Source organism: Podarcis bocagei (assembly GCF_964188305.1).
Source record: "Podarcis bocagei genome assembly, chromosome: 14".
In the NCBI taxonomy this organism is placed as follows: Eukaryota; Metazoa; Chordata; class Lepidosauria; order Squamata; family Lacertidae; genus Podarcis; species Podarcis bocagei.
Window position 1 is genome coordinate 14,825,770 of NC_138139.1, and position 24,310 is coordinate 14,850,079.

The 24,310-nt window shown below is 46.0% G+C and overlaps 1 protein-coding gene across 3 annotated transcripts in view; it reads left to right on the plus strand.

Annotated features, from left to right (window-relative positions):
• Nucleotides 1-3,818: 3,818 nt before the first annotated feature.
• Nucleotides 3,819-24,310, plus strand: part of SPPL2A (signal peptide peptidase like 2A) — a 44,786-nt gene continuing 24,294 nt past the window's right edge. For all 3 annotated transcript variants that reach the window (XR_014002004.1, XM_081170046.1, XM_081170047.1), the window contains exons 1-6: nucleotides 3,819-3,958; nucleotides 10,583-10,702; nucleotides 11,270-11,452; nucleotides 12,356-12,439; nucleotides 15,239-15,372; nucleotides 17,575-17,723. Coding sequence is in view for 2 of the 3 variants with exons in the window: in XM_081170046.1 (XP_081026172.1) it covers nucleotides 3,905-3,958; nucleotides 10,583-10,702; nucleotides 11,270-11,452; nucleotides 12,356-12,439; nucleotides 15,239-15,372; nucleotides 17,575-17,723 (724 nt within the window). In the remaining variant the exon portion in view is untranslated. The remainder of the gene's footprint in view (nucleotides 3,959-10,582; nucleotides 10,703-11,269; nucleotides 11,453-12,355; nucleotides 12,440-15,238; nucleotides 15,373-17,574; nucleotides 17,724-24,310) is intronic.

The following is a 24,310-nucleotide window of genomic DNA, read 5'->3' on the forward strand; positions in this document are numbered from 1 at the left end:
GATGCAAAAGAAAGAGGGGGGTTTGCCCTGCCAGACTTAAGGTTATATTATGAAGCTGCAGCCTTCTGCTGGATGAAAGATTGGTTGCTTTTAGAGAACACGGATGTCCTAGATCTGGAAGGGTTTAACAATTCGTTAGGATGGCATGCATATCTGTGGTACGACAAGGTAAGGACTCACAAAATGTTCAAAAACCATATTGTCAGAAAAGCAATAATTATGGTCTGGACAAAATATAAAGACTTATTAGAAGGTAAGACAAGACCCCGAGGTGGTTATCACCAGTGGAGGCCAAGGCCCCAAAAAAACCCAATATGGAGGCCGGCTGGCTGAAATATGGGGAAATAATAGAAAAAAATTGGAGATAATTGGAGGTTACAGAGCTATGAAAAACTAAAGAATAAGGTGCAAGATTGGTTTCATTATGCTCAAATTCAAGAGGTTTTTAAGTTGGATAAAAAAACAGGCTTCCAGGTGGAAAAATCAAAACTAGAGACAGAACTGTTAGAACCAAAGACTAAGGTATTATCGAGAATGTATAACTTCCTGCTTAAATGAAACACTCAGAATGAGACAGTTAAATCAGCCATGATAAAATGGGCGCAGGATATTGGTCATAATATCATGTTTGAGGACTGGGAAAGGTTATGGACCACCGGTATGAATTTTACGGCATGTAATGCCTTGAAAAAAAACATTATGAAAATGATATATAGGTGGTACATGACCCCAGTCAAGCTTGCAAAGATATACCATCTGTCTGACAATAAATGTTGGAAATGTAAGGAGGCTGAAGGGACATTCTTTCACCTCTGGTGGACTTGCCCGAAAGTGAAGGCCTTCTGGGAAATGATTTATAATGAGTTAAAAAAGGTATTTAAGTATACCTTTCCCAAGAAACCAGAGGCCTTCCTTCTGGGCATTGTCGGCCAGAAAGTGTCAAAGAAGGATAGAACCTTTTTTATGTATGCAACTACAGCAGCAAGAATTCTTATCGCCAAACACTGGAAGACACAAGATTTACCCACGCTGGAAGAATGGCAGATGCAATTGATGGACTATATGGAACTGGCTGAAATGACTGGCAGAATCCGAGACTTGGGAGAAGAAACAATGGAGGAGGACTGGGGAAAATTTAAGAACTATTTACAAAAACATCATAAGCTATATGAATGTTAAGAATTTGCATGGCTTGGAAAGTCTAGCTTCAGCAATTAAAATTTGATGACTCTGGAAATTAAGTTATAACCAGGAAAGAACCAAAGTTTAAAGCAATTTTTATGTCTATTTTAGGATAAAGGTAATTTGACAACAAGTATTTTAAACTTAAAGTATAACTATCTGAAAGTACAAAAAACGTATGAAACAAGGTAACAATTTGCTGATATCTTTATTGTAAAGAATGCAGTGAGGGAGATGTGGGGAAGTCCAGTTGGTTATGAAAAAATGTTTTGGAAAAATGAATTTTTCTGTTTTACTGTCTTTCTTCTTTTTTTCTTTTCTGTTTTGTTGTTCCTGTTATGTATTTGACTTCACATTTATATCTGGAAAAAAGCAATAAAATATTATTTTAAAAAAAAACAAAGTTCTTAACCTGAAGCACTATTTCTGGGTTAGCGGAGTCTGTAACTTGAAGCGTATGTAACCTGAAGCGTATGTAACCCAAGGTACCACTGTAATGCTGTTAAAATCCCTGTTCTTGAGTACAGGTGCTGCCACAGTGCTGATGTTCATTAATTATCCAGTACAGTAGTCTTAAATACTTAAATTAAAAGGGCCATAGTTCAGTGGCAGAGCATCTGCCTTGCAAGCAGAATGTCCCAGGTTTCAATCACTGGTGGCATCAGGTAGGGAGAGATTCCTGCCTGAAATCCTGGAGAGCTGCTGCCAGTCAGTGTAGGCAATACTGAGCTAGATAGACCAATGGTCTGACTTTTATAAGGCAGCTTCTTATGTTGTTCCTAATGGCTGCATTACTGATTGGATGGTGTTGTAGATCATTAAATGGCAAACACAGCACAAATGAAATTGTACCAATTTAGATCAAACATGACACACATAGTCATACCTCTGGTTACAGCCGCTTCAGGTTGCGTTTTTTCGGGTTACGGACTGCCGAAACCTGGAAGTACTGGAACGGGTTACTTCCGGGTTTCGGCAGTCACACATGTGCAGAAGTGTTAAATCGCACTTTGCGCATGCACAGAGGCACAGAAACGCAACCCGCACGTGCGCAGACGTGGGTTGCGAACGCTGCGGGTTGCGAACGTGCATCCCGCATGGATCATGTTCACAACACGAGCGTCCACTGTATACTAAAACATTTTTGAAAATTCATTTTTGTTTTAAATGTTAAGGCTGCCTCAGAATGAAAATGGTGTTCCATAAACATTACTGTAGATATATCCATGATTATTACTACAGGTAAAGGTAAAAAGTAAAGAACCCCTGGACGGTTAAGTCCAGTCAAAGGTGACTATGGGGTTGCGGCGCTCATCTCGCTTTCAGGCCAAGGGAGCCGGCGCTTGTCCACAGACAGCAGTTCAAATCCCCATGACAGAGTGAGTCCCCATTGCTCTGTCCCAGCTCCTGCCAACCTAGCAGTTTGAAAGCACACCAGTGCAAGTAGATAAATAGGTACCGCTGTGGTGGGAAGGTAAATGGCGTTTCCATGCGCTCTGGCTTCTGTCACTGTGTCCTGTTGCGCCAGAAGCAGTTGTCATACTGGCCACATGACCTGGAAAGCTGTCTGTGGACAGACACCGGCTCCCTCGGCCTGAAAGCGGAGATGAGCACCACAACCCCGTAGTCACCTTTGACTGGACTTAACCATCCAGGCGTCCTTTACCTTTACACCCAGAATCACCTACACCAACATGGGAAATCATAACATTTCTTCTCCTTCCTGTCTCGAAACTCATGCTTGGAGGAATGATTTCAAATGTAACATTTGACTGTGTCACCTGAGTACCATATACATCCACTGGATATTAGTAGATTCCAGTAGGGTAGGACCACACCTGGGGTAAATGACAGGCAACCTGGAATGTCACATGCATCCAAAAAGGGCGACATTGAGCGCATGATTACCAAATATTCTGAGTTTTACTAGCCTCAGCAGAACATGCATCCTTTCTGTCCAATATAAAGATTTGGCAGGGGGCGGGGAATGTTACACTATTAAAACAAAGACCAAAAGACTTGTCCTTGGGCCTTCTGAATAATAATAAAAACACTTTAAATTTTAAAAATCCTCCCCAAAGGGAGCTTAGCTGGGCTTGCAACGTAAGAAAATACGGGGAGGTGGGGGGGGGGAAGAATTTCAAGTGTTTTTAAATGGTGAAATTGCTCTGGAGAGGTTTCATACACCTAGTGCCGCCTTGTTTCCTTTACAAAGCGAAAGGGAAGAGACACTTCGTGTGTTGTTTTGGCTTTGGGGCAACTCTGAACAGGCGCAGGAACCCGGCGAGGAATTCTGAACATGCTCAGAGAACCGTCGCCCGCTCAAACTCGCCACATTTCCCTACCCAACAGCCGCCAGCCCCCGGGGCCTCAAAAATAAGCCGCCGTCTCTTTCCCCCCGCTGCCCAAAGGCCTCGAGGGCTGCTGCCGGAGAGAGACCTTTGAGACATCTTGGGCTTCCCCTCAGGCGGGCCGCCTCTCCCCGCGGCGAAACCCCGCCCAGAAAAAGGCGACCCGTTTGGGACTCGCCGCTTCAAGCCGGCCGGGCGAAACGAAAGGAGAAGCGGAGGAGCTCGGCGGCGGCGGCGAGGAGGAGGAGGGCGGCCGGCGAGAGAAGACCGGGGCGTGATTTCGCGTGGGTTCAGAGAAAGAGAGGCGCGGAGGAGAAGGGCCGCAAGGGGCTGCGAGGGAAGAAGACCCGGCGAGGAGTCGAGGAAGGAGGATGGGGGCCGCCCGGCTGCTCCGGGCCGCCCTTTGGGGCCTGCTCCTCCCGCTGGTAAGGGGTTTGCCTGGGCCCGGAAGCGGGCCTCCGAAGCAGCGGGCGCCCGTCGTGCTACTCCGGCGTGCCCCGGGGTGGCGGTCCTGAGGGGAAACATGGGGGAGCTTTCCTAGCGAGGGGCGAGGGGCTCGGTCCCGTGTGTGTGTTTGCGACACCGGGTTCTTCTAAAATGCTCTGCCACGTAAACAGAATCACAGCCCGGGACTAACGAAACTAGGGCTGTGGGTAGACCTGGGGGGTGGGAAGCAAAAAGAAACCTCTATGGCTATTGGTAGGTCGGGACGAGGAGCAAACCGGCACCGTGGCCATTGCCGCCGGCGCTCCCGGCTTGCCTGCCTCCTCCAGGGGCACCGGATTAGGAACTGAATGTGGAATTCGAATCAGTGGCTCCCAACCCTTTTATTTTTGCCATGCCCCACCTCAGCACCTCTAAAATCCTGATAGCTCCCCCTCCCGTGACGTATTATTATTCTTATTATTCCAAAAGCGAGATCCTGTTCGCGTGGAGGACGCCTAGAAGGCCATTCACTGTTAATAACTCATTCTTCAATTGCCCCCCTTAAAAATAAAATTGCCCCCCTGTGGGGCGTGTGCCCCATGTTGGGAACCACGGAGATCGGATGGGAGATGTGGATTTTTTTCTTCTTAACCTGGCTGTTCCTATGAATTTACAAAAAGCCTCCAGTTCTAGTAGGTATGGCTTGGTTGTGTCAAAGATTCCAGGAGGTAATGATGGGTCTCTGTGTAGACGTTTGCTGTAGGTGTGTACAGTCATACCTTGGGTTACAGGCGCTTTGGGTTGTGTGTTTTCAGGTTGCGCACCGCACCGAACCCGGAAGTACTGAAACAGGTTACTTCCGGGTTTCGTCGCATGCACAGAAGCACTGAATCACACTTTGAGCATGCGCAGAAGCGCCAGATCGAAACCTGCGCATGCGCAGACACGACGCTGCAGGTTGCGAACACTGCGGGTTGCGAACGTGGCTCCTGCACGGATCACGTTCGCAACCCAAGCGTCCGCTGTAGATGTGTGTGTATGTACACACACCCTGGCATGATCTCATTCAGCGGCTGTCGGGATAACCGCAAGTCCAGGATTCAGGTCAAGTTTTATCCTTGCCCCCCCAAATGTCCCCAAGTACAGCATTCCCCCTCCCCTTAGAAAAGTGCTTAAAGCACCCCCCCACACACACACTTTCAGTTTTGTGAGGGAAAGTCAAAGGGTGCAATTCACACCATTAGGTTTGGGAGCTAAACTTTCTCCCTGCCTTTGGTAACTGCAGGCATTGAGAATTATGCCTGAAACTTTATCTGCATCACCCCAACCGAGGTTGTGCTATTAATGTGATGCAATGGCTCTTAGATTGTTACCAGGCCTAGATTTGTATTTGCAATCACTAATGCGGTTTTAAATAAATGATGTATTTGTTAGTTAGTTAGATTTCTGCAGCACCCTTCAACTGAGGATTGCACTGCAGTTTACAGTGTAAAAACACAAAAACACTTAAGGTAATAACAATAACACCACACACACTTTAAGATTGTTTACTTAGCCAAAGACCTGGGGAAGAAGAATGTATTCACCTGGCATCTAAAGATACGTAATGAAGGTGCCAGGCAAGCCTCCCTGGGGAGAGCATTCTACAAGTCAGGAGCCAATGCAGAAAAGACCCGTTCTCATGTTGCCACCAGCCGGGCTTCTTGTGCAGCACACGAAGAAGGACCTCAGTTGATGATTGTAGGGTCCAGGTTGGTTCATATTGGGAGAAGTGGTCCTTGATGTATTGTGTCCTGAGTCATTTAAGGCTTTCTAGATACCTTAGGTCAAAAGTAAGGGACGCAGGTGGGTTAAACCACAGAGCCTAGGATTTGCCGATCAGAAGGTCGGCGGTTCGAATCCCCGCGACGGGGTGAGCTCCCGTTGCTCGGTCCCTGCTCCTGCCAACCTAGCAGTTCAAAAGCATGTCAAAGTGCAAGTAGATACTGTAAATAGATACCGCTCCGGCGGGAAGGTAAACGGTGATTCCGTGCACTGCTCTGGTTTGCCAGAAGCAGCTTAGTCGTGCTGACCACATGACCCGGAAGCTGTACGCCGGCTCCCTCGGCCAATAAAGCGAGATGAGCGCCGCAACCCCAGAGTCGGCCACGACTGGACCTAATGGTCAGGGGTCCCTTTACCTTTTTAGGTCAAAAGTTGCACTTTGATTTGGGCCCAGAAATTGGAAGCCAGTGGAGTTGGGCCAGGATTGGTGTTCTAGGCTCAAACTATTTTGTCCCGGAGAGCAACCTGGCCACTGAAGTTTCAGAACCATCTTCAGAGGCAGCCCCACATGTAACAAGTTACAGAAATCTAACCTAGACCAGTGTTTCCCAAACGTTTTTGGGCAACCGCACACCTGCTTACCGGAAAAAAATCTCGCGGCACACCACCATTAAAGCCCCGCCCCGTGACGTCAGCGCGCAGCGTCACGCCGGGAGGGACGCACAAAAGTGAACGTTTTTTCCCTCCCCCTTGCCGGGGTGGGAGGAGGCAGCAGAGCGAGGGCAGCTGAGGCGGCGGCGGCAGCTGAGGCGGCGGCGGCTGCGATAGCGGGCGGAGGAGGAGCCGTCGCCGGGAGTTGCTGCTGCTGCTGTTGCTGCTGCTGCCCGGACATGCCGGCCTCCTCCTCCTCCGCTGTCTTGCGCTCCTCCCTTTTGCGCGCGCTGCCCCGCCGCTCGGCACCACCACCGCGGAGCCGCCCCGGCTCGACGCGGATCCTCGCCGCCGCCGCCTCTCGCCGCCGCCTCTCGCCCGCCTCCCTCCCACGGCACACCAGCCGGTGTCTCACGGCACACTAGTGTGCCGCGGAACACCGGTTGGGAAACACTGACCTAGACATTACTAGAGTATAGATGACAGAAGTTAGGTTATCCCTCTCCGGATAGTGCAGCTTGGGCTACCAGCCAAAGCTGATGGAAGGCCCTCCATGCCACCGAGATCACCTGATCTTCAAGGGATCCTGAAATAACCCCAAGCTATGGACTTGCTCCTGCAGAGGGAGTGCAAACCGATCAAGATAAAGCCACATTCCATTCAAATGGTCTAGGGAACCCCCTACTAACAGTGCCTCTGTCTTATCTGGAATGAGCTTCAGTTTGTTGGCTCTCATCCAATGCAGGCAAGAAAACGGTCCAGCACATCCCATGCTACACCTGCAGATGTAAAAGAGAAGTAAAACATCAGGAAGAGCTTTCTGTTAGTAAGAGTTGTTTGACAGTGGAACAGCCTTCCATGAGAGGTGGTGGATTCTCCTTCCATGGAGGTTTTTGAGAAGAGGTTGGATGGCCATCTGTCATGTATGTTCTAGTTGAGATTCCTGCATTGCAGATGGGTTGGACTAGATTAGCCTTGGGGTCCCTTCAAACTCTAGAATTCTAAGATTCCTTTATTCTAAGTAGTGCTGTCTCATCAGCATACGGCTGACAATGCACTCCAAAACTTAGATGATTCTACTCATTGCTGAATTGCTCATTGAAAAATAGATATTGTGGGTATCAAGCTTTAACAACTCAGATTTTGAGTATGGTATAATAATTAAAGGAGGCATGCTGGAACCAGCATAGTATAATGGTTTGAGAGCTGGACTAGGAATGTGGAGACTATCTCTTAGCCTAGCCTACTTACCAGATTGTCCTGAGGAAGAAAGCAAGATGAGCACCGCAACCCCATAGTCGCCTTTGACTGGACTTAACCGTCCAGGGGTCCTTTACCTTTTTACTAGTGGTCTGACTATATAAGGAAGGTTCCTCTATTCCTGTGTTATGTCTAAACCACTGAGCCTTTGGGGCTTGCCGATCAGAAGGTTGGCAGTTCGAATCCCTGCAACGCAGTGAGCTCCCATTGCTCTGTCCCAGCTCCTGCCAACCTAGCAGTTCGAAAGCACGCCAGTGCCAGTAGATGAATAGGTACTGCCGTGACAGGAAGGTAAATGGCATTTCCGTGCACTCTGGTTTCCATCACAGTGTACCGCCTCTTTCCATATGAACCTGCCTGGACCCTGAGATCATATTCTGAGGCCCTTCTTCATGTGCCGCCTCCTCGAGAGGTTCAGAGGCTGGCAACACGAGAACAGGCCTTCTCTGCAGTGGCTTCCTGTCTGTGGAATGCCCTCCCCAGAACAGTTTGCCTGGTGCCTTCATTATACACCTTTAGGCACCATGCAAAAATGCTCCTTTTTAACCAGGCCTTTGGTTGACCTGATTGACATCCTGTGCCCTTTTAAAATATGGCTCTTTTTGGAGGGGTGTTATTGGGTTATTGTTCTTATTTTGATTTTATATATTGTGATCTTTTCTGTACATACATTCAATCAATCAATCAATCAATCAACAAAAGTTCTTGTGCAGACATCAGTAGCAGCTTGCTAAAAATATCTACTTGTCCAGATGAACCTAAGTGCTTCCTGCTCAGATATGTATACTCCGTTTGAGGTAGAGACCTGCACAGTGAATTCTGTTAGCATTCTTCCATGAGTGGGATTGAGGAAGAATTGTGTTACATCAGATTTCTATGTTAAAAAGCTTTGATAGCTGCAAAGGGACAATTCGGAGAAGAGGTGGGAGGAGAAGCTTAACCCTTTCCCCAACCTTCATTTCCCCACAACCCCTCCCCACTATAGGGTTGTAAAGTTAGATGTATCCTCACAAATGCATGTCTGGAATCTTGTTTGGGAGTGAGAGGTTAGGGGGGAGTTGCAGGTGAAAAGTTTCAGGAGTACTACTCTTCTGTTTGGGATGCGGGTGGCGCTGTGGGTAAAACCTCAGCGCCTAGGACTTGCCGATTGCATGGTCGGCGGTTCGAATCCCCGCGGCAGGGTGAGCTCCCGCCGTTCGGTCCCAGCTCCTGCCCACCTAGCAGTTCGAAAGCACCCTTAAGTGCAAGTAGATAAATGGGTACCGCTTTCTAGCGGGAAGGTAAACGGCGTTTCCGTGTGCTGCGCTGGTGCTGGCTCGCCAGAGCAGCTTTGTCACGCTGGCCACGTGACCCGGAAGTGTCTCTGGACAGCGCTGGCCCCTGGCCTCTTAAGCGAGATGGGCTCACAACCCCATAGTCGGTCACGACTGGCCCGTACGGGCAGGGTTACCTTTACCTTTACCTTTTTACTCTTCTGTTTCTGAGCTGCAGCTGCTGCTTCTAGTGAAAAGTACCATTGGGAGGAATACATTCTCTGAGAAGCAGCAGTTGTTGCTTTTTTATTACACACATTCTTTATTGTAACATGAAATTCTGTCCTTGGATGCGTGTTAGAAATAGGACTTGATTCTGAAGTATTAAATAAGTGTTTGCTGAAGCTTTTTAAATACTGTGCAAATCTGTATGAGGCAATTGATCCTTGATAAGTATTGTTACTATACTGTTACAATCTGAGAAATCTGAACATCCACTAATACCAGGGATCAGCAAACTTTTTCAGCAAGGGGCCTGTCCATTGTGGGCGGCCAAACTATATTTTTTTTTGGGGGGGGGGAAGGAACGAATTCCTATGCTCCACAAATAACCCAGAGATGCATTTTAAATAAAACCACATTCTATTCATGTAAAAACACACTGATTCCCGGACCATCCACAGGCTGGAATTAGAAGGCGATTGGGCCAGATCTGGCCCCCGGGCCTTAGTTTGCCTACCCATGACTAATACTGTTGGTACTGTTTTCATTTCATCTTTTGTGCAAACTGTGTTTGGCCTATCAAATCCTTGCTTCTTAAACGAGGGTTAGTTCAAGTTCTGTGCACCTTTGCACAAGCCTGGAAGCTGCAGTTGACCATAGTTTCCTGTTATGTTTGGACCAGAAAACTATGGTTAATGGCTTCTAAACAAGCCCGGATTTCAAAGCATAGTTTAAAGTTATCTTTGTTTGGAAGCCCTTAACAGTAGTTCCTGGTTTACGCGTAATGGGAAGCTCTGGTTATCCTTGTCTTGCTGGTTGGTTTCCCATCTCACGCCAAGGCAGGAGCATAGATGCATGAGGATCATGCTTAATAATCCAGGATTTTATGGTCCCAACAAGGAACTACTGCAGTGCACTACTATATGTTGGGCTGCCAACATGTAACACTGATTCTGGAACAAATGCGCTGGGCTACCAGTTGGATTAAGAACACTGCAAACCCGGAAGTAGGTGTTATGGTTTGTGAACTTTGCCTTGGAAGCAGAACATGTTCCTCTTCCTGTTGAATGTGTTCCCTTTGTAAATTGAGTCCCCCGCTGCTTGGTTTAAGATTGGACTTCCAGAACGGATTAAGTTCGTAAACCAAGGTACCACTGTATCAGTAAATATGTGTTAGGCTTATGCAAATTTCATAGTGCAAATTTCATAGTTTTTAATATGTTGTAGATCAAGCACATGCCAATGTTAGAGTCCCTTTCCCTCATGTTCTTAACATACTAATCTTTCAGTTTGGGGGGGGGGAATCTGAGCTGTATGAAAATGCTCTGAAAGGCCCTGCTGTGTTCCTAGTAGTATGCTTTTATAAGAAATGATTTGGCATTGCATAATCTAAAACCCTTTCAAAATGATGCTAGTCAACATTTTCATTCGTATTTTAAAGTGGTTAATGGAAAAAATCTTTTTCAATTATAGGTCAGCGGCGGTCAAGGAATCTTGCATGCAATTCAAATCGATAATCCTCTGTTAACAAAGGACTACTGCATATATTATAACTCTGAGTGGACCACCCTTCCTAGTGCCTTAAATAACATTGTAAGTAATTATACTCTTGTATTTCCTATGAATCAAGTGACTTTTCCTTGGGAAAATATGTCACAATCATTCACATCCTAATGGCACAATCTTTCCATCTAGACTATGCCATGTATGGTATGGGTGTGCCAGAAAAAGTCCTTGAAGTAAGGCTAGATCTATGTGTGCAACAAAATGTAGTGAGAATGAAGTGGTTTTGAGGTCTGAAAAAGTAGAATGGTTTCAGATAATAGTTGCAAATATTCCCCTGGTAAAAGAAACTTGCTGCAAACAGATGACTAGTCTGGATGCTGGACTAGAGTTCTACTTGCAAGGAGTGTTAACGTGGGGAAAACACATAGAAACAGTATCCCATGTCAGCAGTCTGAGTGGTACAGTAAATACAATATTAAACTAAACCACTAAGGTGTCTGGAAGTACTGTTTCTTTGCTAATGACTTTTCAGCTTCATAGTGTCATGATCTTTATTCCATCTGTTTTCAGTAAATAATAAGGCTGTTAGATTAACTGCTTCAGCCATATTACAGAATTCTCTTGCACTTCCAATCTTTTCCTTTTGCATCTTAGACGTATACAAGACTGGAGATCTTGACCCCCAAATTGCTTTGCAGTCCCTCGGATGCCACTCATGAAACTGTCAAGGACAAAGCAATCGTTGTGTCGAGAGGAAACTGCACTTTTGTAGAAAAGGCAGAGATCGCTCAGAAACTCGGTGCTAAAATGCTGCTCATCGCCAGTGACACTGGCATAGTAAGTTCTAATAGACATGGCTGCTTTGGCATGAAAAATGTTTTGCTTAAATTGTGGTGGTTGTTTTTGTCGCATTACTGTGGGTTTCATTAAGGTGGCGGTGTTTTTCCCCTTTTTGAATCCGAGATGGCCATCTCACAGTAATCTAGAACTTGTTCAATTTTATTTGGCTCCTGAGGGCCCTACCAAATCTTAATCTAGGGTTAGGATTGAAGGGGCAAGGCTTCGGTCAGTTGCAAAGCAGTTCTATATTTTGGTGGCCATCATCATAAATACCCTTTCCTTCTTGCTGATATTGATGGTGAGAACTGGAGAGGGAAAATATTATATGGGTGATGGCGACAGATAAAAAGCTGGTGTCCAAAATGACACTCATAAAAAGCACTCCTGGGCACTGCCAAGCACTTGTACCTCTCCAGACAGCAATGAGTCCAGGACTGATCCCAAGCTGCACACCTGATTTTTCAGGTGAGTGCCATCCTGGACTGGTTGCATACAGGGCCGTAGCTAGGGGGTGGCGAGGTGGGCCCCCACCAGGGACACAGGTGATGGTAGGGCGCAAAATCGGCTTAAAAATATGTCCATAAATTTATATATTGAATATTGCCTCATAAGAAATGGTTTTAAATAGAGAGTGAATTGAATGGGGTGGGGGTTGGGGTTGGAGGAGAGGCAGAAAGATGAACTAATTTGTCTGTGGCTAGGGGGCGCACTCTGGACTGTTCTGCGATGGGCACAAGATCACCTAGCTACGGCTCTGGTTACATACCATGATCCAGATCTGCCATATTAATCTGCAGAAATATGTAGTATGGGCCTAGGGATAAGACAGAATGTTTTGATAGACTTTTAAGTAGAGATTCGTTCAGTAAAGCAGATGCATTATGAGTGTCCTTTTTCTAGAATACTCCTTATGGTAACAAGACTGCAAACATCACCATCCCAATTACACTTGTAAACAATGAAGATATAATCAATTTGAGAGAGGTAAGTACTTTTCTGGATTGCTTCGCAAAATGGGAGTTGAAACGGGTTTGGAAATGAGAGATTTTGATTTCACTTCTGGGCCTCTTTCTTCCCTCTTCTCCCCTCTTTCAGTACTTGGTCAGGTGAAATCCAATCAGATAAATACACTTTTTGCAGCATCTCGTTGTATCTCCTTTGCTCTTTTTTCAGTTTCTGATTACTAGGATGGAAATTTCATAGATACTTTGAAGTCTCTGAAAATACTTTGCTATGTTGTCTTGACTTCAGTAACTTGTTTTTTATCTGCTCTGATATGTTCCTAAAAAGGAAGAGAGATACTGGATGGAACATCTTTCCCCAAAACAAACCACCTTAATCAAGGGCTGTATTCAACTCATTCCTACGCAGAGTTGAAATCAGATGTCATGACTCACTCATTTCTTTCAATGAGTCTAGGACTTAGTTGGATACAATGACAATTTTTGTTCATTATTTTCTTCTCTGACAGTTACTTGACCAATTTCCTCTTTTTTGTTTGTCTTTGTCAGCATTAATTTTTACCACTGTGTATTCATTTTTCATTAGAACACTTGCAATCAGAATGAAGGAGCATGATGTACTTGGTTTATTAAATGGCCATGGTAGATTATGCTTGCAGCTAAAATCCTCTTTTTTGCATCTTATTTTATTCATTTTGTGTTGCTGCTTTTCATACAGTGGTGATGAAGGTGGGAGGCAGTTTCTTAGAAGAATACAGTGGCTTGGTTTGCACATTGCACTAAGTGACACATGGCTTAGAACAGAGCCCTGGAAAGGAGATTGTGGCTACACCTTTCCAGTCATTTTGCTGTTGTGCTGCACTGAGCTACATTTATGCTAAACTAAGCCATGCTAAACTAAGCATGGCTTAGTTTTTCAAACAATAATGATAAAGCATGGGAAGCCATGTTTAGCATGTTGTCCGAATCCTGGTTCATCAGTTAGTTCTCTTCACACTAACCACAAACTGCAGCTAAGCTTTCTGCTATGATTTATGTCTCATGATTTTGTCGTCTGTGTGTGAAGGAAAAAACTTAAACACGTTGCAGAGTTCCCAAAAAATAGACCAGAGGCAATTTCATCCAGCAGAGCTTTACTGCTACTGAAGGCAAATGAGCATAATGGTCACAAATCCAATACATTCAGGATTGGCACAGTCCATAAGAAATCCAGTTGCAACAGACTTATCTTAAACTTAACAACAACTTATAAGACTAAACCTTAACACTATGGCATACAGAACGGAACACCACATCAGAACTAAGACATAGAAAAAGAAAGTGAGTTCAGGCTCCTTCTGGCCTTACCATTATAGTCAGCATAACCTTGACAGAAAGGATAACAGAACCAGTTTAAACCAACTGTACTCAGCTTCCCAGAAGGAATAGCCCAAACGTCAGAAGCCTCCTGCTTTCACATAGACAAGCTTCAAGAACCCTCTTGAATTAAGCAGAACAGGAAAGATCTCTACACATCAGATCAATACTTTCTGTACTAAGAAATGCAAACTGACAGATTTGTCCAGGAGAGCTGAACCATGAACCTGGGTTCAGACGACACACTAAACCAAAGCGTGGCTTAGCTCAATGCAGCACAGCAGCAAAATGATTGGGGATGAGTGCTAAGTACGCCCTCCAAAAGGCCTGCTGAGGCTGTGACAGACTCCATTGGGCCCTCCTGCTGCTATGATGGGGAGGGCCAGATGGAGCCCACCTAGCTGTGGAATGTTGAGGGGGGCCGGCCCTCGCATTAAAATTTTTGTGGGTGCCCACGGCCACCCAGAGATGGTGCTGGTGCTGCATGCTTCCATGCCAGTGTTAAGCCATGGTTTGACTTAGCCCGATATGCAAACCAGGTGAAGATTGAGGTATTGTCAGGGAACTGCCATCGGCTCAGGGGGGAGAGGGGAAAAGCCGGATGGATTACAGAGAGCCCCCAAAGATCATGGGAAGAAGCTCCTCCTCAGCGGAGGAGAGTAACCACGCCTCCAGTGGAGAGGAGCTTCAGGGCTCGGAGGAGGCGAGGCGGTGCCAGGACACCTTGCCTGGGCAAAGCGGGGAGGAGAGAGGTCCTCCGTTACCCACGCCCTCCTTGCGCAGTAAGCTTCCGCGCCGGGAGGGGAGGCGCAGACTGGGCATCAAGAAACTACTCTGCTGGGGAAGGTTTAAGGACCGCCCACTCATGGATTCTGCCAGTGAATGAGCCAGCCACGGGAGAGTGGCGCTCTGGACAGATAAAGTTTATTTTGGCATCAAAAGCAAGGCTTCACAGCTGAGCAGGGAGGTATTTGCCTGCTTGCTCTTGAGCAACCCCTTGGAACCTTAACAGGTATGAATAGTTTTGTTGCTGCAGTCTTCTACATTCACATCATGAATGAGAATTGCTTCTTGGTGGCCAGTGTTTTTGTACATTGGAGAATAGTTTATTCTCTTTCCTGAATTTTTTCCCATGTTCTTCGTGCTTCTCCGCTATGTCCTTTCTACAAACTTATGAGATAGATTAGGCTAGCAGGGCTCAAAGTCATCCAGTGATCTTCATGGGGTTTTGAACCTGCATCTCCTCATTCAAAACTAGAACCACCCTACCTCTTTTCTTGTTTTGGCCGTTTGATGTGCTACAAATGACTAAAATATGCATGTGTAAGCAAGTAGTTTGGTAAAGGAAAGTGGACTTCCTTGCAAGGCTATGTTTCAGAATATCCCAGAATCATGGTCAGATATTGAAATGTAAAGTGTCTCCTTTCAACAGACATCTCTAATCCGATGCTTTTATAATTTCCAGGATCTTGGAAAGAACGTGAATGTGACATTATATTCACCACCTCACCCAAAATTTGACTTCAGCATGGTGGCTATCTTTCTAATTGCTGTGGTCTCTGTAGCATTGGGAGGCTACTGGAGTGGAATGGCAGAGCTGTAAGTTTCCTTGGTTTAACCTTAATATATGAAAAGTTCCTCTTATGGGACAACACATTTGCTGCTACGGGGACAATTTTGCTTTGTTTGTTTGTGTGTTTGTTCTCTCTTTCTCTCAAACAGTTCCATTGGGGATCTCTCTTCCTCTCAAACAATAAATATGTGGGGATCAAGGTCCTGGTCTATAAGTTGTATGGGAAGAGCAAAAGATGGTGAAAAATCCATTGATTTGCTACTGGGAAATAGACAATATTTAGAGCGTCCGCTTGCAGGTAGAGCTCAGGGAGACCTCCGTCTGAAACCCTGGAGAGCTGCTGCCATCCAATGAACAAGATGGACCACACAGATTTCCCAATAAATCCAGTGGTACCTCAGGTTACATACGCTTCAGGTTACATACGCTTCAGTTCAGACTCCGCTAACCCAGAAATAGTGCTTCAGGTTAAGAACTTTGCCTCAGGATGAGAACAGAAATCGGGCTCCAGCGGTGCGGCAGCAGCAGGAGACCCCATTAGCTAAAGTGGTCCTTCAGGTTAAGAACAGTTTCAGGTTAAGTACAGACCTCTGGAACGAATTAAGTACTTAACCTGAGGTACCACTGTATCCTGTTCATGGATAATTCCATCTGAGCAGGACAACCAGCTGGATACAACTGTGCCAGAAGCATTCCCATGGAGAAGGCCCAGTTTGATGGTAAGCATTATGGTCCACAAAGTCTGATTGGACCGAATTAGTAACCCTGCCAAGTGCACTGCTTAGAGATGAGCTGAATACAGAAAGGAATCTCAGTATCTCACTAAAGGTGATGTTTATTCAATATAAATATGCATCAAATCTATAACTGATAATTAACTTGATTTTTAATTTTGTAGTGTTTTCTCCATGAGGACACTTTTGGCACAATGCCTGGAAAATACTGTTGGCATTGAAAAGCCACATGGACTGTTAAGGAATAGGTTTCCTGGAAAATCTGTGCAGAATTTCAAGTCTGATGCTTTTTGTGGGCATTTCTCCACCAGAACAACTAGAAAAAGCATTCCTATAGGGAAGTCCTAAGAGCAGGTGTCTTTTGTGACTGAAACGTATTAAGTTCATATTAATACTAATGACTGGACTAATAAATATTAAGCTCCACATATTCCATAAGATATTCCATAAGATATATTCATTCTGTGAACCATGATGTAATCTTGCTGAATGTTGCTTAGTTGAGAAAAGCCAATCCATTACTAAAGCAGAAAGAAACACCCACATATTGACCTATGTTGAAAATGGTAACAAGATGCAGTGAGAGCCTATAGCTGGTTCTGTTGGAAGCAAGAAGAATTACCAACACTGGAAGAATGGAGGATGAAGTTAATGGTCTATGCAGAATTGGACAAGCTAACAGGAAGGATACGAAACCGGCGGGACCAGAGATTCACCGAAGACTGGAATAAATTTACGGAGTATTTGAAAAGTATTTGTGATGATCAGATGACATTTGTAGGTTTACAAAAAGCTCTGTGAGGAATAATTTAATATTGTAAAAATGGAAAGGGAGATGTAGTGGTTCTAGGGGTTGCTCGTGCGTAAGCCGGTGCAAACACCTGGCTGGGTTGCCTGAGTGAACCTTTTCTGTCCGGACAGCCACTCATCCGTGGCTGTCTCAATCGCTGGCAGAATCCGTCAGTGGGCGTTTCTTAAACTTCTTCCAGCAAAGAAGCTCTTTGACGCCCAGTCTCCTCCTACTCTCCCTGCGCGGAAGCCTTCTGCGCAAGGAGGGCGTAGGCAGCGGAGGAGCTCTACTCTCCCCGCTGGTCCCCGGCAAGGAGTCATGGGACCGCCTCGCCGCTTCCCCCATCTGCCCCCCCTTCTCCACTGGTGCTACGCTGATTCTCTTCCCCAGAAGATGGGCTGCCTCTCCCAATCCCGTGACGCTCTCCGGAATCCCTCTGGATTTTGCTCTCTCCCTCCGGCACTGATGGCAGTTTCCTGACAGGAGAAATTATATGTTAAGAAAGGTAAAGGCAATATTAAGTTAAGAACTGCAGATGAAGTGATTACGACGGAGGATTATCAGAGGTGCTGACGGAAGTCAAACTAGAATATGTGTGTAATAATTTGTGTGGTATGTTTCTAAAAAAATTTTTTTTGTATGCTAAAAACCAATAAAAAATATTTTTAAAAAAATAATATAACTGCTTCTGTTTACCCTCACAGTGAGAGTCTGAAGCGGTCTTCAAATGATGGAAACAGCGACTCGTCAGAAAGTGAAGAAAACGTGGTTTTAACTCCTATGACTGCTGTTTTCTTTGTTGCCATCTGTTGTATTATGCTGGTCTTGATGTACTACTTCTACAAATATCTAGGTAAGGAGACATTTGGATTTATTCTGGTCTGACTTTCTGAACTTGCCATGCCTGCTTCCTGCTGAGGTGGTAGGCTTGGGTCCGGGTTGCAAGTGGGGGCTTGATGATTGAATGCCCCATAAAAAAAGAAAGAAAACATTCTAGCGAGACTTTTTCCTGATACGCTTCGTTTCTTATAGTGAGGGATTTATTATTATTATTTCTTAGTGTTTCTGGAGGAGTCTGCAGTGGTTCAGCCCCAATTTCAAGCTTACAGACTCAGTGAAAACTGGGGCCCTGCCTGAATTCAACACTGAATTTATATAGCTTTATTTAGTTCAGCGTAGGATGCGCCTTCTGTTCTCCTTCTGTTTGATTTTATATATGCAAGCATATTCTCTACTTTTGCCCACAAGGAGGCTGTAGCTCAGTGGATATTTTTATAATAAATATCCACTGAGCTACAGCCTCCTGGGGTGGGGAGAGAAAGAGAGAGAGAGAGAGAGAGAGAGAGAGAGGGAGAGAGAGAGAGAGATGGATGAAATAAATAAATAAATAAACAAATAGAGAATATCTATCTATCTATCTATCTATCTATCTATCTATCTATCTATCTATCTCCCCACCTTTCCTCTAAAGAGTTCAAGATGCATGGCAACTTTTTAAGTTGCCTTGAGGGCTGTCGGGGTAAAAAGGAATTATTATTATTATTATTATTATTATTATTATTATTATTATTATTATTATTATTATTATTCTCCATCCTCCCTTTCCTCCATATCTTATCCTCACAGCAATCCTAACAAGTAGGTTAGCCATACATCTTAGCTGTACTGTTTTCAGCACCTGCTAATCTGTAATATTCTTTGATAACACACTTTTTAAAGCTGCTGGTTTTATTTATATTTTGGATTTTATTTAAGGCCAACTTGGTTTTAACTTACAAATTTCATTAATAATTTTAATGTCTATTTTATGTAGATTGCATAGAGGCCTTTTATGATGAAGCAGAAAAAATAAAATGTTAGATAAAATAAAATAGTCTGAGAGATGATGACAGGCGCAAGGTCACCCAGTTACCCAGATATATGGTGATACTCCATATTTTTCCTGAGCAATATTCAGTTTTTTCTCTCCATGGTGAGCTGAGACCACCTTGGGAAAATGGGAATTGTTTTGGTCATGTTCATATGTATGAATCTGCTGACGAGCCTCTGGTCATCTCTCTGAGTCAATGGGCTTTTGAAATTCAGGTGCAAAAACCGGGGAGAGGCCCAAATCCAAAATTAATTGGGACTTGGCTTCTGCTTCTAATGAAGAAAAATCCCATCATTTGAGCATAGCAGTAATAGCATTACGTGTACATAGCTAAAGTGTCCAAATTTTATTCATGTGCATCCTGCATGTTGTAGTACAGACCTGTGAGATAGATCATTTATTATTATTCCTGTGTTTAGAGACTGAGGTGGGAACTTATGCTGTGAGAGTGTGGCTTACCTAAGACTATCAATTGAGTGCATGACATAAGTGAAAGCCAAGCCAACGGGTGTCATGTTGAATCTACTCAATATTGATCCAGAGTAGATTCCAATGTGGGAAGCGGTGGCGCTGTGGGTTAAACCACAGAGCCTAGGACTTGCCGATCAGAAGGTCGGCGGTTCGAATCCCCGTGACGGGTTGAGCTCCCGTTGCTCGGTCCCTGCTCCTGCCAACCTAGCAGTTCGAAAGCATGAAGTGCAAGTAGATAAATAGGTACCGCTCCAGCGGGAAGGTAAACGGCGTTTCTGTGCGCTGCTTGGTTCGCCAGAAGTGGCTTAGTCATGCTGGCCTCATAACCTGGAAGCTGTACGCCGGCTCCCTCGGCCAATAAAGCGAGATGAGCGCCACAACCCCAGTCGGCCACGACTGGACCTAATGGTCAGGAGTCTCTTTACCTTTACCTTTTAGATTCCAGTGTATAGTTAGCAGAGAAAAAAAAAATGTTGCAGAATTCCCCCAAAATAGACCAGAGGCAATTGTATTTCATCCAGCAGAGCTTTACTGCTACTGAAGGAAAATGAGCACAATGTCACAAATCCAATACATCCCGGATTGGCACTGTCCATAAGAAATCCAGTTGCAGCAGATTTAACTTAAACTTACAATAACATATAGTAAGTCTGAACCTTAACACTAAGCATGCTATATACAGAACATCACAACAGAAGGAAGAGAGATAGAAAGAGAAAGTGGTACCCAGTCTCCTTCTAGCCTTTCTTTTATAGTTAGCATGACCTTGACAGAAGAGATAACAGACCCAATTTAAACCAGCTGTCCTCAGCTTCTCTGAAGGCATAACCCAAACATCACAAAGCTTCTGCTTGTTTCTTTCACACAGAGAAGCTTCTAGAACCCTCTTGAACTAAGTAGAATAGGAAAGATCTCTACACATCAGATCAATACAGTGGTACCTCAGGTTACATATGCTTCAGGTTACAGACTCTGCTAACCCAGAAATAGTACCTCGGGTTAAGAACTTTGCTTCAGGATGAGAACAGAAATCATGCTCCAGTGGCACGGCACCAGCGGGAAGCCCCATTAGCTAAAGTGGTGCTTCAGGTTAAGAACAGTTTCAGGTTAAGAACGGACCTCTGGAATGAATTAAGTTCTTAACCCGAGGTACCACTGTACTTTCTGCACTAAGATATGCAAACTGACAACAGGAAGGGAGATAGCAGTACGAGAGAGAAGGGGAGAAGCAACTGTCAGCCCAAAGCAACACCAAACCAGGACTGGCTTCAGGGCAAAGCATATTTCCTCAGGAAAATTCATGAACACAACAGTGGCTGCAATCCTAGATATACTTACTAGGAACTGAACCCTGTTGACCTCAGTGGCAGCGTTTACTTCTGAGTGAACATGCTCAGGATATTAGCTAGAGAGTGTTTGTGTATGGCAGAAGCATAATGTGAGGGTTTGATTAGCTGCTTGTGCGTGAAAACGTGCTCCCTCAGAGTTTGTGTGCCCCCACAAACCTCTGTGTGTGACGGAGCTCCTCAGACATGTCTGCTCTAGTCACTAGTAGAGTCCGACAGTGGCTGCCTGCGGAAGCGTTTCCAGCAAAGAAGTTCCTTAACGGAAACGCGTCTCCTGGACTCACGGCGTGACAGTTTCCTGCGAGGTATGGGTCTCCCTATGTGAGACTCAGATACCTCCCCACTATTTTCGCTGGAAGCGTCCCTGAGCCCTCCCTCCTGCTCACATTCCCTCAGAGAATCACTCCTCCCCCTGCTGGTCCCTGCTTCAGCAGTTGAGTCTCTTTCATCCTGCCTGAGTCCCTCCACCACCTGATGCTCTGATGGCAGTTCCCTGACATCCACTTCCCCTCCAGGGCCCCCCTCACCCCCTCCCAATTCCTCCCCCCTGGGAGGTGAAGGGCTAAAACCCCGAAACGAATCTTCCTCATCTTCTGACGTCTCGAACAATTCTCTCCATCGATCGTCGTCCTGGCCAGCTGAATCCTCCTCCTCTTCAGAATCTGGGAACCCCTCCAACTCCTCTTCCTCGTCGGTGGTGGCAAAGTATTCCCTTCGGAACCTCGCTACAGGCTGAGGTTTACGTGGGAACCTCTGATGAAAAGTCTCTATTAAAACCTCGTCATTGACATCCTCTGCCCTAACCCAGGTGTTTTCCGACTCCGGTTCCCCTTCCCACATTACCAAATACTCTACTTGATCTCCCTTCCACCTGGAATCGAGGATCTCTGCTACATGGTAGCTGTGTTCCTTCTCCTCCATTGCTGGTCCCCTAGTGACCCTCCCCTCACTGTCTCCTCTATACGGTGACAGCAACGACCTGTGAAAAACTGGGTGCAGCTTCATGTGGTTCGGTAACCGGAGCCTGAAAGCCACTGGATTGACCTGCTGTATGACTTCAAATGGACCCAGCCTTTTGGGTCTTAATTTCTTACAACCTCCTTTGAATGGCAACCCTTGGGTAGACAGCCACACCTGGTCCCCCACCCTGATGCTTTCACCTTCCCTTCTGTTTTTGTCTGCTTGCCTCTTATATTCCTCCTTAGCCCTGTTTAAGTTGAGTTGGAGCTGGCGATGGATCGCTTCCATTTCTTCCACGAACTGTTCTGCAGCTGGAACGCTCCAGTTCTCCCCCTCCCCCCCTGGGAAGGCTCTGGGATGGCACCCGTGATTGGCCAAAAAGGGGCTCATCCCCGTGGACACGTTCTCTGCATTGTTGTAGGCAAATTCTGCCAACGCCAGCTTCTCCACCCAATCATTCTCCCTGTCATTAACATAACACCTCAAATATTGTTGGAGAACCCCATTTGCTCTTTCCGCCTGCCCGTTGGTTTCAGGATGACGGGCCGTCGAGAAATTAACCTCTACATGCAGTAAGCTCATGAGCTTCCTCCAGAACCTGGAAGTAAATTGTTTCCCTCGGTCTGAAACCACCCTCAAGGGGGCGCCATGCAACCTAAACACATTCTCTACAAACAATTTGGCGGTTTCTTCTGCTGTAACCGCATGTGAGCAGGCTATGAAGTGGGCCATTTTAGTTAACAGGTCTACTACAACCATGATGGCTGTTTTCCCTCTAGACCTTGGCAGATCAGTCATGAAATCTATTGCCACTGCTTCCCACGGTCTCTCAGGTGTGGGCAGTGGTTCTAATAAACCAGCCGGCGCCTGCCTCTCCCCCTTGGCTCTTTGGCATTGTTCACACCCTCTCACATACTCCCGCACATCTTCCCTGACCTTGGGCCACCAAAATTCCCTGGTAACCAGCCACATGGTTTTGTGTTGCCCAAAGTGCCCTGCTGTGGGGCTATCGTGCAGCTGCTTGAGTACTTTCTCCCTCAATTCCCCTTCAGGTATATATAACGCTCCCTTATAATACAATGCCCCATTTCTCTCCTCAAAACCACCGGGTTTGTCTTCCTCCCCTCTGAGATCCCTGAGTTTCCCCTGGGCGTATGCATCCTGCACCGTACCCTCTACCAATTCCCTTTGCCCCACCAAAGTCGCCCCACACACCCAGCGGTCCTCTGGAATGATATGGGTTTCTTCGGGTGCTCCCTCCCCCTCCAAATATTCAGGTTTGCGTGAGAGAGCGTCCGCCCTAACATTCTCTGGGCCTGGCACATAACAAATCTCAAAGTTAAATTTGGAGAACTCTTGGGCCCATCTCAACTGCCTTTGGTTGAGCACTCGCGCCGTTCTCCAGTACTCTAGATTTTTATGGTCCGTGCACACTTGCACTTTATGTTGTGCACCAACCAGCAGATGCCTCCATCTCCGGAACGCCTCATGAATAGCAAGCAGTTCTCGGTCGTACACCGTGTAGTTCCTCTCGGATTTGTTCAGCTTCCGCGAGAAGAAGGCACACGGACGCCACTCCGACTCCTCCTTCCCCGGCTGCAGAAGAAGCACCGCCCCTATGGCTCTGTCAGATGCGTCTGTTTCCACCCTTAGCTTCTTTCGTAAATCCACATGCAGAAGTTGTTCTTCAGAGGCGAAGGCCCTTTTCAGTTCCTCAAACGCTCGCTCCGCCTCCGCCGTCCATACAAACTTCTTCTTACTGCTGAGACAGTCAGTGATGGGCGCCGTCAGATGGGCGAAGTTGCGGATGAACTTACGATAAAAGTTTCCAAACCCTAGGAACCTCTGCACATCCTTCTTGGTTTTGGGTGTTTTCCATTCCAGCACTGCCTGTACCTTGCCGGGATCCATGGCCAATCCCTTGTCTGACAGGCGGTACCCCAGGAATTCCACCTCCTTGGTATGGAACCGACACTTCTCCAGTTTGACCCACAGCCTGTTGGCTTGCAGTCTGCTCAACACTTCTCTGACGTCTCTCACATGTTGCTCCTCATTCTCAGAATACACCAACACATCATCTAGAAAGGCAACGCAATTCTTGTAGAGCAAAGGGCCCAGCACGTGGTTCATAAAAGATTGAAAACACGCGGAGCCTGCTTGTAATCCAAATGGCATAACGAGGTATTCAAACGCCCCCAAAGGGGTAAACATGGTGGTTTTCCATTCATCCCCTTTCCTTATGCGTATCAGGTTGTACGCCCCCCTTAGATCCAGCTTTGTGAAAATCTTTCCCTTCCTCACCATGTTCAAAATATCATCAATTCTGGGCATAGGGAACGCCACCGGTTCAGTCACTGCATTCAGCCGCCTAAAATCACATACAAGTCTCGGCTTGTCCGCATTTTTTTTGTCCACAAAGAACACTGGGCTCCCCCCTGCTGCTTTGGACTCTCTGATGAAGCCTCTCTTCAGGTTCTTGTCAATGAACCCTCGCAACTCCTGCATTTCCCTGTCTGACATGGCATACACCTTGCCCACGGGAAGCTGTGCTCCAGGGAGTAAATTGATCTGACAATCAAAGGGTCTATGAGGTGGTAGTTGGTCAGCTTCCTTCTCACTGAACACGTCGCTGAGATCCGCATACTGTGGTGGTACCTTCACCTTCCCCATTACTTCAGTCCCTGCTAGGGTGGCTTGGACCCCTACTGAACCCTTCTCCCCTTTGCAGTGTTCTAGGCAATGTGCTGAACCAAAGGACACCACTCTTTGATGCCAGCCAACCAGCGGATCATG